The 13,229-nt window shown below is 41.9% G+C and overlaps 1 protein-coding gene across 1 annotated transcript; it reads right to left on the bottom strand.

Moving 5' to 3' along the window:
- Positions 1-2,581: 2,581 nt before the first annotated feature.
- On the bottom strand, positions 2,582-13,218 carry nsun2 (NOP2/Sun RNA methyltransferase 2). Its single transcript, XM_046416930.1, has 19 exons — positions 12,953-13,218; positions 12,148-12,305; positions 11,757-11,861; positions 11,573-11,678; positions 11,291-11,362; positions 10,618-10,702; positions 10,226-10,418; positions 9,537-9,611; positions 9,243-9,373; positions 8,023-8,096; positions 7,701-7,831; positions 6,876-6,972; positions 6,479-6,681; positions 6,045-6,137; positions 5,818-5,953; positions 4,673-4,753; positions 4,010-4,148; positions 3,434-3,473; positions 2,582-3,294 (listed from the first exon to the last, which is right to left on the bottom strand). The coding sequence occupies exons 1-19, from the start codon at positions 13,016-13,018 to the stop codon at positions 2,994-2,996; spliced, it is 2,286 nt and encodes a 761-aa protein (XP_046272886.1). The 5' UTR covers positions 13,019-13,218; the 3' UTR covers positions 2,582-2,993.
- Between the last annotated feature and the right edge of the window lie 11 nt (positions 13,219-13,229).

The following is a 13,229-nucleotide window of genomic DNA, read 5'->3' as shown; positions in this document are numbered from 1 at the left end:
ACCACCGGGGTACCAGTCTGTCTTTTCTGTGTGGGACACAGAGTTTCATCAAGTACTGTTGCTGTTTTAAGGCTAACTTGTCAAACAGCTTCGAGTAGGTTTGCTTCGCGGCCACTGAGTGAGGCCTTAAAAATGTTTCAATATACCATACAAACGTGGAGGGTAGAAGAACAATAGTGCTCATATAAAAGCAATGGTGTGCTGAGAGGGAACTAAAAGCAGTGACTTAAATTGAGACCACAGTTTGAGAGCATTTTAGAATCTGAGCCTTGGGTTGCTGTGAGTGCTCTCAGGAAGCTTTTCCAGGGAGAAATATAATCAAAATGGAAAGAGGAAGTGAACAGTATGAATAAAGGACTGCACGGAAATTTGAATAGAAAGTAAAAAAAAAAAATACTGGACGAGGAGAGGACGAAGGAGAAAGAAGACAAAGTTAGTATGTTAGTCCCTGTGCAGAGTTGAAGTCATCATTTGTATTGAAAGGTTGGCAGTAAACGTTGAAACTCAAAGGCAGAAGACATCATTCACACTGACAAACCAGCACACACGCAAACACACTGAAATAGGCATACATTCACATGCAGCTTAACTCAAACACACACTCCCACGTACACAGACTGTCCTATGACTCAGTAACAACTTTTTGCCTTATCTCCAAACCTTTCTCTATCTGTCCAATTCGATTTATTCATCCCCACCCTCTCTCTAACCCTCTGTGCACTCATCTCTCTTCATCCTCCCAAGGCTTTTATCATTTTCAACTCTTCCATTTTCATGTATTGTCTTCCACTCAGCTCGAAAGAAATTGAGCCTTTTTCTTCTCCTTGTTCATCATTTGACTGACCCCACAAGCCGGTCACCCCTGTTTTGGCCTCACCATCACTGTAAAATACTACACATTTTTTAAATAAAATCTAAACTTTTTTCCTCTGTATCCTTTCTATCTCCTTCTTCAGCCATGTTGTTCAATAATCGACCATTTTTAATTTTCATCTATCATAAAACCTGTAATAGAGGCTGGAAATCAATCTAATTTATCACACAAAATCTTAAAGAAAAAAACCCCAAAACATGCTACAACTGGGTTTAGGCTTCCACTCGATCCTCACATAACCGTAAACCAAACAGGGACTCTTGTCGTCTCCCCGGCCTGTCCCCTTCTGTCCCTGCAGACAGCGCTGTCACTGGCATATCGACAGCCGAGGGAATTGACATGACAGCTGCACTACTGCTTGGTAATACCCACTGCCATGCACTTTAGAGGTCACAGACCAAATGATAAAAGAGGAAGGGAAACACGGCTAACACAGGAAGAAGAGGAAAAGTGAGTAGGGAGCTGGCAGAAGAAAATGAGAAGACAGCAGAAGAGTAGATGATGTTCTCTGTGGTCCCTCCATACTCCCGTCACCAGAGAGAGGTGAGGGGGCTGGTTGTCATGGCAGCTGTACTGGGTAATAAACAGAGGGAGAGACGTCTGTCCGGCTGTACATCCAGAGCAGTGAAGCTGCCGTGGCAACCGGTGACAAGATGCAGCAAATATGCTCTTGTCACGGGAGGTTTAATTATATGTTTTTCATGTTTTGATCGGCACCTAAAAGTCATTTATGGTTCTCTGTTGTTTGAGGAATCTTTAAATGTTCTTGCTTATCAAACACATAAGATTTTAGGGCAGTGGCTCACACGCTTAATGTGCCAGCTCTTAAATCCGATCTGAAATAACTCAACAACTGTTGAATAGGTTGGGCACAAAACTGTGCAGCCATGGTGTCCAGAGAATGAATCCAGATGAATTTTGTGACTTATCATCTTGTTCCAAACCTTGACCACTATAATATCTCAAAATCTACTTGATGGATTGGCACAAAACCTGGTACACAAATTCATGGTTCCCAGACAACCTCAGTGTCATATACACGTGTCATATACATCATACACTACATTTGGTACAGACATCACACTTATGTCAGGATTAAGAATTAATTTCAGTTTATTCTATGCTTTGGTTTAAGACTTTTAAGATGTTTGCAAAAATGACAACCTTGTCAGCAGCCGCAGTTTGCACTTTGTGTTAATGCCAACTAGCCAATGTTAGAATATTAACATGCTCAACGACAGTGAATATTACCTGCTAAAATTCAGCATGTTAGCATTGCCATTGTGAGTGTGTTAGCTGATGCTGCTATGTTGACAGTTACATTCACTCAAAATTCTTGTTTAGTCCACAGCAGGGAGATTCATTTTCATGGCACCTTCCCATAAACTATGCTAACTAGATCAATTTACTTCTACTACTTTACATCTAATATTATTTCCATCATTTGGCTTTCGGTTTTCAAGAACAAACACACTTTTGCCACTTTGCTTTTAAATGTGGTGAAACTTTGTCAAAAATGGCAAGTGATAAAAATAAAACTTGCCATTGGCTTATCCTTGAGACAGCCAAGGGTGCCAAACTAGTTTAAGAATTTATTTAATTCCTTATAGTTGCTTTATTTTGTCTGTGGACAGAATAAAACACACCTTTCACACTCCAACAGGCCAAGAATGAACTTCAGGTCAAATGATTTGACTAATGACGAAGTTAGTCTTGAACACGTTTAATCAACTCCATATTTCTGCTTAATTACATGTGTAGAAAATGAGGTGGAAGTTAATCCATGCCTTCTCTAAACATGGGCAAGTGAAAGCAAAGAGATGCCACTTGGTCAGTGGAATAAATCTGTTAAACCATAAAAAAACAGCTATATAAAATAAGACAAGCCATTTAACTAAAAAGCTGACTCCCAGAGGGGCTCCAACAACTAAAAATCCCAAGGGAGTCCATCTCAGGGAGGGAATCCTTCTGCAGCAGCATCTTGCTAAACAGAGAGACTCATGGAGGCATATCATCCTTTTATTCTGCATAATGTGGTCTTAGCTGGACGTGGTCAACAGCTCTTAGAGCTCTAATACGTCTTCATTCTGTATTTCTCTCTGCTATCTCCTCTCCATCCTCAGCTGCTAGTCCCCTGGTTGCTGCTGTCGGCCTTTGGCTCTGACGATCCGTTTTCATCACCATTCTCAAAGTCCAGCTCGGCCTCATTTTCCGCCACTCCTTCCTCCTCTGCGTCCTTTTCCACCTCTTCTTTACTGTCATCCTTCTGTTTCTGCCCGAGGCCCTGTTTGTCTCTGAAGACCTCCACGCCTAACATTCGGAGGTAATGAAACCTCTCGTTGCGAGGGACGAAGGCTCGGATGGATGTCTTTCCCCTCCAGCCACACAGCTGGATGGGACATTGAGGTTCCGCTGTGTTACTGACAAACAGAGGGTCATGATGGGTGTCAGACCAAGAACATGAACTTGATAATGACAAAAATATACATTCAAACACTTAAAATCAACAAAAAACACAACAAATGAACAAAAAAAAAAAAAAAAAAAAAAAAAACTTACTTTGGGTTGGGAATGTACTTCAACACGATGCTACCCATAACTGTGGAGAGAATAACAGATTAATAACTAGAAACAATCAACAACACATTCAAAAACCACATTTTACTGTTAGATACTCCCCAACACTGTCTGTGTACAAATACTTCGTATCTGACAATTTCCCAGTGTAACTACAGTTTTCTTTTGTTGGGACTGCTCAGCAGAGGTTTTTGGGTCAGTGCCTTGCTCAAAGGCAGCTCAACACCAGTTATTAAGGAAGAAGGAGAATTACTCATTCACTGTCCTTCATTTTATGCTAGCCAATCCACTGCTTTGACTTCTAGGCTGCTTCGGCTGCTTGTCACTATCAAAACAATACTATTTCTGCTATAATTATAAAATATCCATTCATTACATTATTTTGAAATTGTATTGTGAAATCACAGTGCTTTCAACAAGAGTAAGTCATAAATGTAATCAGTCTGAACCAAAACCAAATACGGACAGATGCCGACAGACTTTTGCCTGTCTGAAAGTGGACATTTAGTTGGAATACGTGTCTTATGTTTTGGTATGAGAATCTTTTGCGACGTGTACCCATTTTCTTGGCTTGAGCGTGAGCGTCGTCCTGCAGTTTGCTGAGGAAGGGGTTCTCCTGGGTCAGCAGCACTTTGATATCCTCCACACTCACTGTGATTATCCTGGAGCGAATGTAAGGCTGAAGAGTGTAGATACCCTTATAGGACAGAGGAGAGATGTGGTTGACGATCTGGAGACCAACATAATAAATCCAGATTCTTTACAGTTACACGGTGCATTTAAAACACATTCATTAGAAGTGCATTTGAGTGTGAACTCGGCCATCTGGCTCCCTTGTTATTCAGCTATGCTCATCGCCTCTGTGGTGAATAAATCAATGATAGTACAAATAACTTACTGTATGGTAGTACTAGAGTAAGTGCTTTTAAAATGAAAAATATCACAAAACCTAAACAGTTAGAAGTTCTAGACAGATGAGCTACCACTAAGCAGTGTGTACTACTTAAATTGATCTGAAGTGTTAAGCTAAAAAGGTCCCAAAAAGATGGTTATAGGAGTTGTGTGTTAATATGCAGCTAAAATGTGAAGAATATTTTGTTTTCACAATGATACATCTTCCATTTTATAACAAAGAACAGGTTAGATTTACTCCACTGTGCGAGGACGAGACGTGGTGTTCAGGGGTGCTGTGTTGTACAGTGCAATGTGTGTGTGTGTTACCTCCTGAGCCAGTCTGAAGGCACAGCCAAACTCCTCTCCATCACTGTTGCGAGACCACACCTTCACGCCTGTGTTAATGACCTAAGGAACAAGTAAAACACTGACACTGACATACGGCTCAGCACAGAAACAACACAGTGATACCAAATTCTATTGGCTAAAGACACTAATTAACACCTCTCTGGGAAAACACAATCAAGGATAATTTAAGTAACAATAAAAGACTTATTATGCTACTTGTGGTGTTGTAGTACAACTGACGCTCACCGAACTGCTTGCTTGAGGCACCAACTGTATAAGATATTACAACAGTGTGTGTAAACACAGTGCAGCTCTGGTGTCCCAGCAGGAGTGGGAGGCAACTGTCAGTGATCTGCACAGTAAAATTCAGCTAAACTATGCATCAATAAATATGCATCTTGACTTCCTCCATGAAACTTGAAATGTTGTAAAGAACAAGGAAAATAAACATTTGGGATTTCTTTCATTTTTTTCATAAAAAAAAAAAAAAAAAGGAGGAGTTTCATTGAGGTATTACACTGACAAGCAGTTAGAGTAGCAGAACTGTTAAAATTAAGGACACCAATCACTCTTTCACAATGACCACAATCTGGAATGACGTGGTTCTCTGTGGTTTAGCCCAACAGAAAGTGACTAGAAAGTAGGAAACACTAAACACAACGAGGAGAACAAATAGACTGAGGCACATGTGCATCTGCATGCATATACACATACATACACATACACACACACACACACACACACACACACACACACACACACACACACACACACACACACAGCCACCTGTGCAGGTGCTACAGGGTGGAGGGACCATAGGGATTTGGGATAGGAGAGGGTCCCGTCTGTTCGGCTGGTTCCCTCTCATGGGCTGACACACACACACACACACACACACACACCTACCAATGTAAAACTGGCCTGAGCGCTGCTATATCTATCAGTTTGTTTGACTAAGCTGCGTAGTTTGGTCACTCCTCAATGCACAGTCACCAGAACATAATTGATTCTTTATTTGTTGCCATCTATTTTTAATCAGATTTCCAAACGATTTCTGATCATCGTCATCAAACCCGGTTTTGAATGTGTACATTGATCAAAACGCTAATCCACAAGAAACACACCTTCATGCGCTCACTGTTATTGAGGAGCACGTTGCGGAGCTCTTTGGACACCATGTACAAGTGTCTCTTCTTGCCCTCGTGGGTCCTGGTCAGGACATTCAGCCTGGGGAAGTTGGGTGACAGATCATAGAAAGATCTAGAGAAAACAAAACAAAAAAAAATGTTTTGCACCACTGGTAATGCTGTAAACAATCATTTCCATGTCTAATGCACACAGAGGCACTCACTGAATGGTGGTGAAGACAGGGTCATCTTCAGTAAGGAACACAAAGGGGTCTTCTTTATAACCAAACAGCTTCATCTTCTTAGAAGCTGGAGGCCTGGAAATCATTCATTCATTCATTCATTTTCAAACATCCAATTTACTCAGGTTGTGCTGCAAAAATACCTCATGTCAGTAGTTGATATAAAACTTTTCTGACGAAAAACATTTTGTGTGAGCTTTTAATGAGGACTTATATATTGATTATCAAGTGACCAATGGCCATGCAAGGAAATTACTTAAAATCAGCGTATTTCGGGACCATCTTTGGGTGCATTTCAAAGGGTAATTTCTTATTCAAGAGCAATGTTATTGTTTTTTTTTTTGTTTTTTTTTAAAATGTCTCAAGACTTTGCAATTTCCATTTTTGCTTTGGCTCCCCACGTCAGTATGACTCACCCACACACTCCATCTCGTATAGCAGTGGCCTCCTGGGCCAAGGACGCTCCTTTGGGTGCCTCCTCATATACTTTTCCTTCTGCGCCTGCCCCCTCCCCCTCACCCAAAGCATTCTCGGGAAGGTGGGGAGTGTCTGCGGGGGTTGAGGCTTCCGAAGAGCCCACAGTCTGGGCTGCTGAGAGGGACGAGACGTCCTTCCTAAGCTGGGGATGATAGGGAGGGAGGTGAAAGACAAACAAAAAAGATAAAAAGAATTTTCACCTGAGTAACACTAAACACGTGAGTGATGAAAAGCTCAACACCCATAACCACATGTCGGAGTTCTGCTCCATTTCCTTCTTCAAGTAAGACTGACATTGGAATCATCCATTGAGTGTATGTGTTTGTGAGGAGGTACCTTGGGATATCTTTTGTTCCAAGGCATTGGGGCTTTCTTCACCAGCACGGCCACAAAGAAACCTCCAGTGTTCTGGTGATGTGGCAGAATCCTCATACTGACACACACACACACACACACACACAGAAATATAAATCAGGGCTTTGAGTTTTATGGTGCCACCTACTGTGAAGATAAACAAGGACTTTTTTCCAGCTTTAAATAAAATGATGCTTAAGGTAACGTGTGATAACAGCTCCATCTGCTGGCTGACATTGGCTAAGTCTGAGCAATAAAGTAAAAGCTGCAGAGTAGAAATGACATCACCCCCCTCCTCCTTTTGTGAAAGTGCAGGTGTGTACATGAATGTGCATCCATGCAGACAGCCTCTATGTGTGTGTGCAAAGCTGTGTCAAGAAAATAAATCAGATGCGTTACTCAGCTAATGAATTTGGCATCAGTGAAAAACAGAAAAGGCTGCAAGTGTGTGTGTGTGTTTGTGTTTCTCTGCTTTCAAAAAAAAGGTTTTGGGACAGAAAAAGGCTCTTCCTTTTCTACACAGTGACAAAATTACACTGCAGGGAAAATTTTATTAGATGTGTACATTTTTATAACTACCTCCTTGCCACTGAACTCACCAATAGAATACACTCATTATTCTGGCACTCAATGTGGCGTTAAATAAGGCAGCCTGCTCTCACTGCTCCTATTTGCTTTGGCTGTAGAGCCTTTCGCTGAAGTCATTAGAACTGAGCTGACCGTGCATGGATTTAAAGATTAACATTTGGGGCTTGGAGTTATAGGAAAGGAACTAAAAGATCATAAACCAAGTGAGTGTATACATACCATCTCTCCAGATGCATGCTAGCAAGTTTCTCTGGGTCTTTTGGAGGGAACATGGTGGGGCGGATCTGCGTGTGACGGCTGCTTGGAACCTCGGACCAATCCGAGTACCACTGGCCCTCCTTGGTCATCAGCTACAAGACACAACAGTCGTTTGTTTAAGGGTGTGATCCCATCAAAGAAATCCACAGTGAGGGCCAACAAAATCCCGTCTGACTTTGAAGTTGAAGCCCTTCCATAACTTAAACACTGTTTTCCTTTATGGTTTGCTATTCTAAGCGGTTGGCTTGTTTTAAAAACCACCAACGACTAAACGTTCCAGTACCTTCCAGGAAGTAACCCCAGGCATCCACTTCAGCCCTGGCAGATCAGCTGAGCTGTCGGCCAGCTCCAGCGCTCCTGGCAATGGGGATGGGAAAGACATTACAACTGAGCAGAAAAAGACTGGTTGTACTTAGATGTAATTTTCATATACTATCATATACTCGTTTAATATATTCCGACACATTCAGAAGCTCAAAAGTGAAGATTTTATTATAGGCTCCACAGCTCTGGATCTTGAGTATCCGAGTGCTGCACCTCCACTGTTTAGTGTTATCTGACCAGTTTTACAATATAATACACAGTCCTGAAAATCTCCACGACAGAAGGAAAACAAGACTTCTTCCTCTGCAGCTTTTAACAGTACGATATGAAAACAGAAATATGAGGTTCAGTCAGTCAGATTCATGTGATAGTCAGTTTCAAGACTAACAAATCAGAATTTAGAAGTCAGCACCTGCTGGTATTTTTGTAACCAATTAGGACCAAAGCAACAACTGGTGCAATTGAAATTGCATCTTTTTATGGCCTAAAGCTGATCGAAAACTAAGACTTGGCACACTTATCAGTCATGGTAAATATGGAAAAATGTGGATGTGTCATGGGTCTCGACCACAAGTGTGGCAAGATGGCACATAAGCACACTCAGAAGAGCAGCTCTTTTGATGCAAGTTTCACTCATAAGTATGAAATTCTGAAGAAAGTCGACTTCAGATTTGCTCTGTACAATATTAACACTTTAAGATTAAATGTCAATCACATCCTGAGTTTTTTTGAACAGTGTTGACAGTCCCACAACGAGGACATCCACATATCAATAGGCAGTTAGTCACATCGCCACCCACTGGCAACAGGATACATGTTTTATACTTTGACATACTTGTCCTATTGGACAAACCAGATCCACCTCAAATGTGGCCGAAAAAGCCATAAGACCTTGATGATATTTTAATGTGAATATTTTGAGATTTCATCAAAGCATACCCCCTGCCATTTCAGTATCAATGAGTGAAAAAGTAATTTAACTCGAGTCGCAGTCATTGTGCCGCCCACTGGCAACAGGGAGTAAGCTTTGCGTGACAATCATCATTTGTCTACAAATCGTACACTGAACCATAAAACGGTGAGACACTGTAAAATCTAACAATGAGTTTTTATTTGAAAAACAAAAAAAACAACCGTCACATATTGCTTAAACTGTATAGCCCTGCGTGTGTATATTACCTTCGCTCTTCTCCAGCAGCGCAGCGATAACCGCTTCGTCCTCTATAGGATTGAGCGAGCAGGTGGAGTAGACCATCCTCCCTCCCACAGCCAGCTGTTCAACGCCACGCACGGCAATGCGCAGCTGGAGCCTAGTGAATGCAAACACACGCTCTGTAATATTGCCAACTTTTTTTATTTAACACCAAAAGAACACACTCCATTCCCTTGTTGTGTAGTCAATTTGGTCTACCACACAAGTGTATGAATTCCTATGCTGTGACAAAAGCACAAACGCACTCAGCCCCCACTCACCCATGAAGGTGCAGGCTGTTGCTCGTCGTCCACTTCTTCCACACGTCTATGTTCTTCCTCATGGTGCCGTCACCACTGCAGAACACAGAGCAGACAGCAGCAATAGTCACACACTTCCTCAGTTTAGCCCGAGGCTCTGAAACCATTGGAGATCCCCGATACTTCTCAGAGGGCAAAAATGTCTGGCAAGCACAAACTGTCTAAACACTGTACTTTAGCTGACCGCTCACATCTCTGCCGCCTGCCTCTCTCTGTCTTCATTACAGCTTTTCCTCCCCTCCCTCTCCCCATGTTGTGTTTGGCAGGGCCTTCTGGCTTCAGCACCACAGCTGGCCAAACTCACACCGCATTTGCAAATAAATGTAGTTCCGTTTTGGCCACAAAATGATGCTAGACTTCATGAGGAGAAGGATGTTTTACAACTAAGCCTGTATTGAAACATTAAGAACAAAACACTATTAGCCGGGTGGGTAAATGCACTGCATTTGACAGACTGGGTAAAGCCTCATCCTCCATCTGTCACCCAAAATCTCTTCTCCAGCCAAACAACCACACATCCAGCTAAGTTTATCCACCATATTTCTTTCTTTATCCACTTCCTCCTCGGACTTCCAAAGCCCAAATCTCCAGCAGCGTTACATAATGTGTGTCATTGATTCAGACACAATATCCAGCGGCAGTCTGCTGACCTGCAGGGCACGTCACACAAGATGCGGTCGTAGAAGAGGATGTCCTTCTTGCTGTTGGAGTTAATCATGAGCGTGGGGATGCAGGAGGCGTCGTGGTTGACCACCATAATGCAGGGGCTGTTGAGACGTTTGGCTTGGTGCACAAGCAGGTAGCAGCGCTTATTGTCCACATCGTTGGCAATGACAAAGCCCTCTGGAGGGTAGAGGAGTGGGTTAAAAGTTGACTACTGTTAAAGAGTGAGGTTATGGCAGCAGGGACATCTTTGGGTTATGGGTTATGTTCAGATTCTCTGTGCTTGATAAGTACAATAAATTGGTGAGTTTTTTTCCAGTCAAATACAAAGTAAACAATTATTGTAACATTTTTCTTGTTGGGAATACGTGTTTCTTACCTGGAAATGGCACATCCATGTCAGCATGGAGCATCTCAATGAGCTGGGCTGTCTTGGACCCCGGAGCTGCGCACATGTCCAGGATCTGGAACACATGGAACACTTGAAAACAAATTGTTTTGTGAAGACAGCTGTTTTCAAGCCACAGGCAAAGAGTTTTATGACGGTGCAGAGTATGGGGTCAGAACAGTAACAGAGAGTCCTGGCATTAAAAAAATAAAACATAGTACTGAAAAACAAAACATGAACTGAAAAAGGAAACATTGGCATAGTATTTGAAAAAGTTGTATTCGTACTGAAACAAATGTTCGAAAGCAAAAAAAAAACTTCATTTTATTATGTTTTATTAATCTAAATCCTGTCCTCTCCACATCAAAAAGGTGATAGAGAGCTGAAACTGAAAACTAGTGACACTGAAAAACTACTGACAACATACAAAAAAAACACTGTCATTGAAAAAAAAGGCAAACATTAAGGAACAAACAAACAAACAAAAGAAAAAAAATCAGAGGACTGTCATTGAAAAACATCAAAGTGGAGATCAATATCAAAATAATTCTTTATTGTATTTGTATCTGTTGTATTATAATTACTGTATTTCTTGTTATTTAATTTGTAATATAGTAAGTACTGGCAGGTGTACTATTCTTAATGCTCTAAGAGGACCTTTTACCTTGTGGTGGGATTCAATCTTCAGGAGGAGAGGAGGGATCATACTGACAGCTTCCTGACGGCTGATGTTACCCTGCAAGGACAAGCACAAGCTCACCTCTTTATTTTGCTGCCGACTTCTGATGTTGTGTTCTCTTTATTTTATTTGCCCAGTTTACATTCTGTGAACATGGCTAACAATGAAATCTGCAATGTAACTCAAACCTGTTAAAAGTTAGCTTCTTTAACATTGGGGCTACAGGAGCTTCAGGTAAAATTTCTTTCTTGTTTGTGTTGGACTCACCGACTCAGTCTCGCTGACCAGAAACTGGTGGAACTTCTCCAGCAATGGAGACTTCCTAATGATCTTCCTGCTCATGTTGGTGTGCCAGGCCTGCTCATCAGGATACCTGAAGTGGATGGGACACAGTACGTACTGAGGTTCTAGTCTGACTCCATGCATCCATAGGTAAACCATGAGATCTTACCAGCTCAGAGGCTGTGGAGCCTCAATCTTCTGGCCATCAATCTCCAGCTCCTGAATGTCCTTAAAATATTTTTCCTTCAGACAGTGGAGGATTTCCTTGGCATGACTGAAACAACACAAAAAGCAGGTGAAATTGGGCAGGTTGCAACACAATCCAATTATTCAAAGCACTACCATTAACAAGCCCAAATATTTGACTGTTGATCAAGACGATGCAGATGTGCAAAGGTGTGGGCTGGTTCAGAAAACTTTTGAGGATGTTCTGTGGGGTGCATATGTTTGTCAGAGAGAAAAGGCATTCTTTTTTACGTATCTTGCATAGTGGTGAGCATCACACTCTTTACAAATAAGACAAAGGGTCTTAATCCAGGTTATAAATCTGCCCAGCTCACCTCTTGTATCCAGTGATGCGGATGGTGGCTGGTAGTGGTTCCCTCATCGCATCCATAAACTGTTCAAACTCTCCATCAGGCACCAGCCCTTGCTCCTTATAGTAGTGCTCAAATAGCTTATTCTCCTTGACAATGTCAGCATAGCCAGCTCCCCAGCCCTGAACACATGGATGTGTGGTTAATAGTGAGGGAAGCAATCTTTTGTATTAAAACATACATTAAATGCCATTCCAATCTTATGTTTATTTGCTTGTGGTCAAGGGCAAACAACTTATTGAACGTCTCACAAGATCTGTTAGATTTTAGTACGATCTAACGGTCAATTCGGCATCCACAAACTTTACTTTGTCAGTGATATTTTTGTTTTTCCCCCCCGACCGTTCTTGCTTCTTCCCTTCGCAGTGCTTTTAAACGATCATTAGACTTGTGAGTGGTAAACAAATTTACCCTCAGCATGGCCACGTACAACAATATTTCTGAATAAAGTCTGGTTAAACCCCAAGGTCTCTTCCGACGATAAAGCACGTACATCTTGAATAAGGCTGAACATGACAAATGGTGGTCACACATGGCTTCAATACAGCTGAGTTAACGGTAGCTAACAGTAAAGCTCTCTACTGTTTCAGTAGTTTAGCAGCGTCCTAGCAGCATGACTGCTCAAGATAAGTACAGAAAACTCATATGACACACAAAACGTTCGTCCCAGGTCCTTTCGTATTTAATAAATAAAGGTAATATGTGGCCATACTAAGCACTTTAGACCTAACATAATCAAGAGTTGCTGCAGCAGAAGTGACAATCTTACAGCGTTGTCCCTGTTGTCTCTGCCAGCAGTCGGGTTTTTCTGTCGCTGCCTGCTTCTTTTTCCCATGTTGGAATAACAGATGAGTCTGGAGAAAGATCTGCGGAACGACGTCGTGTGTTGATACAGGGAAAAGTGACATGCAACCGGGATAAAATGTAAATCAATCGAGAGTTTGAGAGTGGACTGCTATGCTGCGCTGTATACGCTTCAAACGCGTTGCATCTGACGCACGTGAATCAGGACCTTCCGAGGTGGCCACGAAATGTGCCTGAAATAA

This window comes from Scatophagus argus, chromosome 17 (genome assembly GCF_020382885.2).
Source record: "Scatophagus argus isolate fScaArg1 chromosome 17, fScaArg1.pri, whole genome shotgun sequence".
NCBI classification, from domain to species: domain Eukaryota; kingdom Metazoa; phylum Chordata; class Actinopteri; family Scatophagidae; genus Scatophagus; species Scatophagus argus.
Note: the sequence above shows the minus strand (reverse complement) of the source record. Positions and strands in the feature narration are given on the sequence as shown.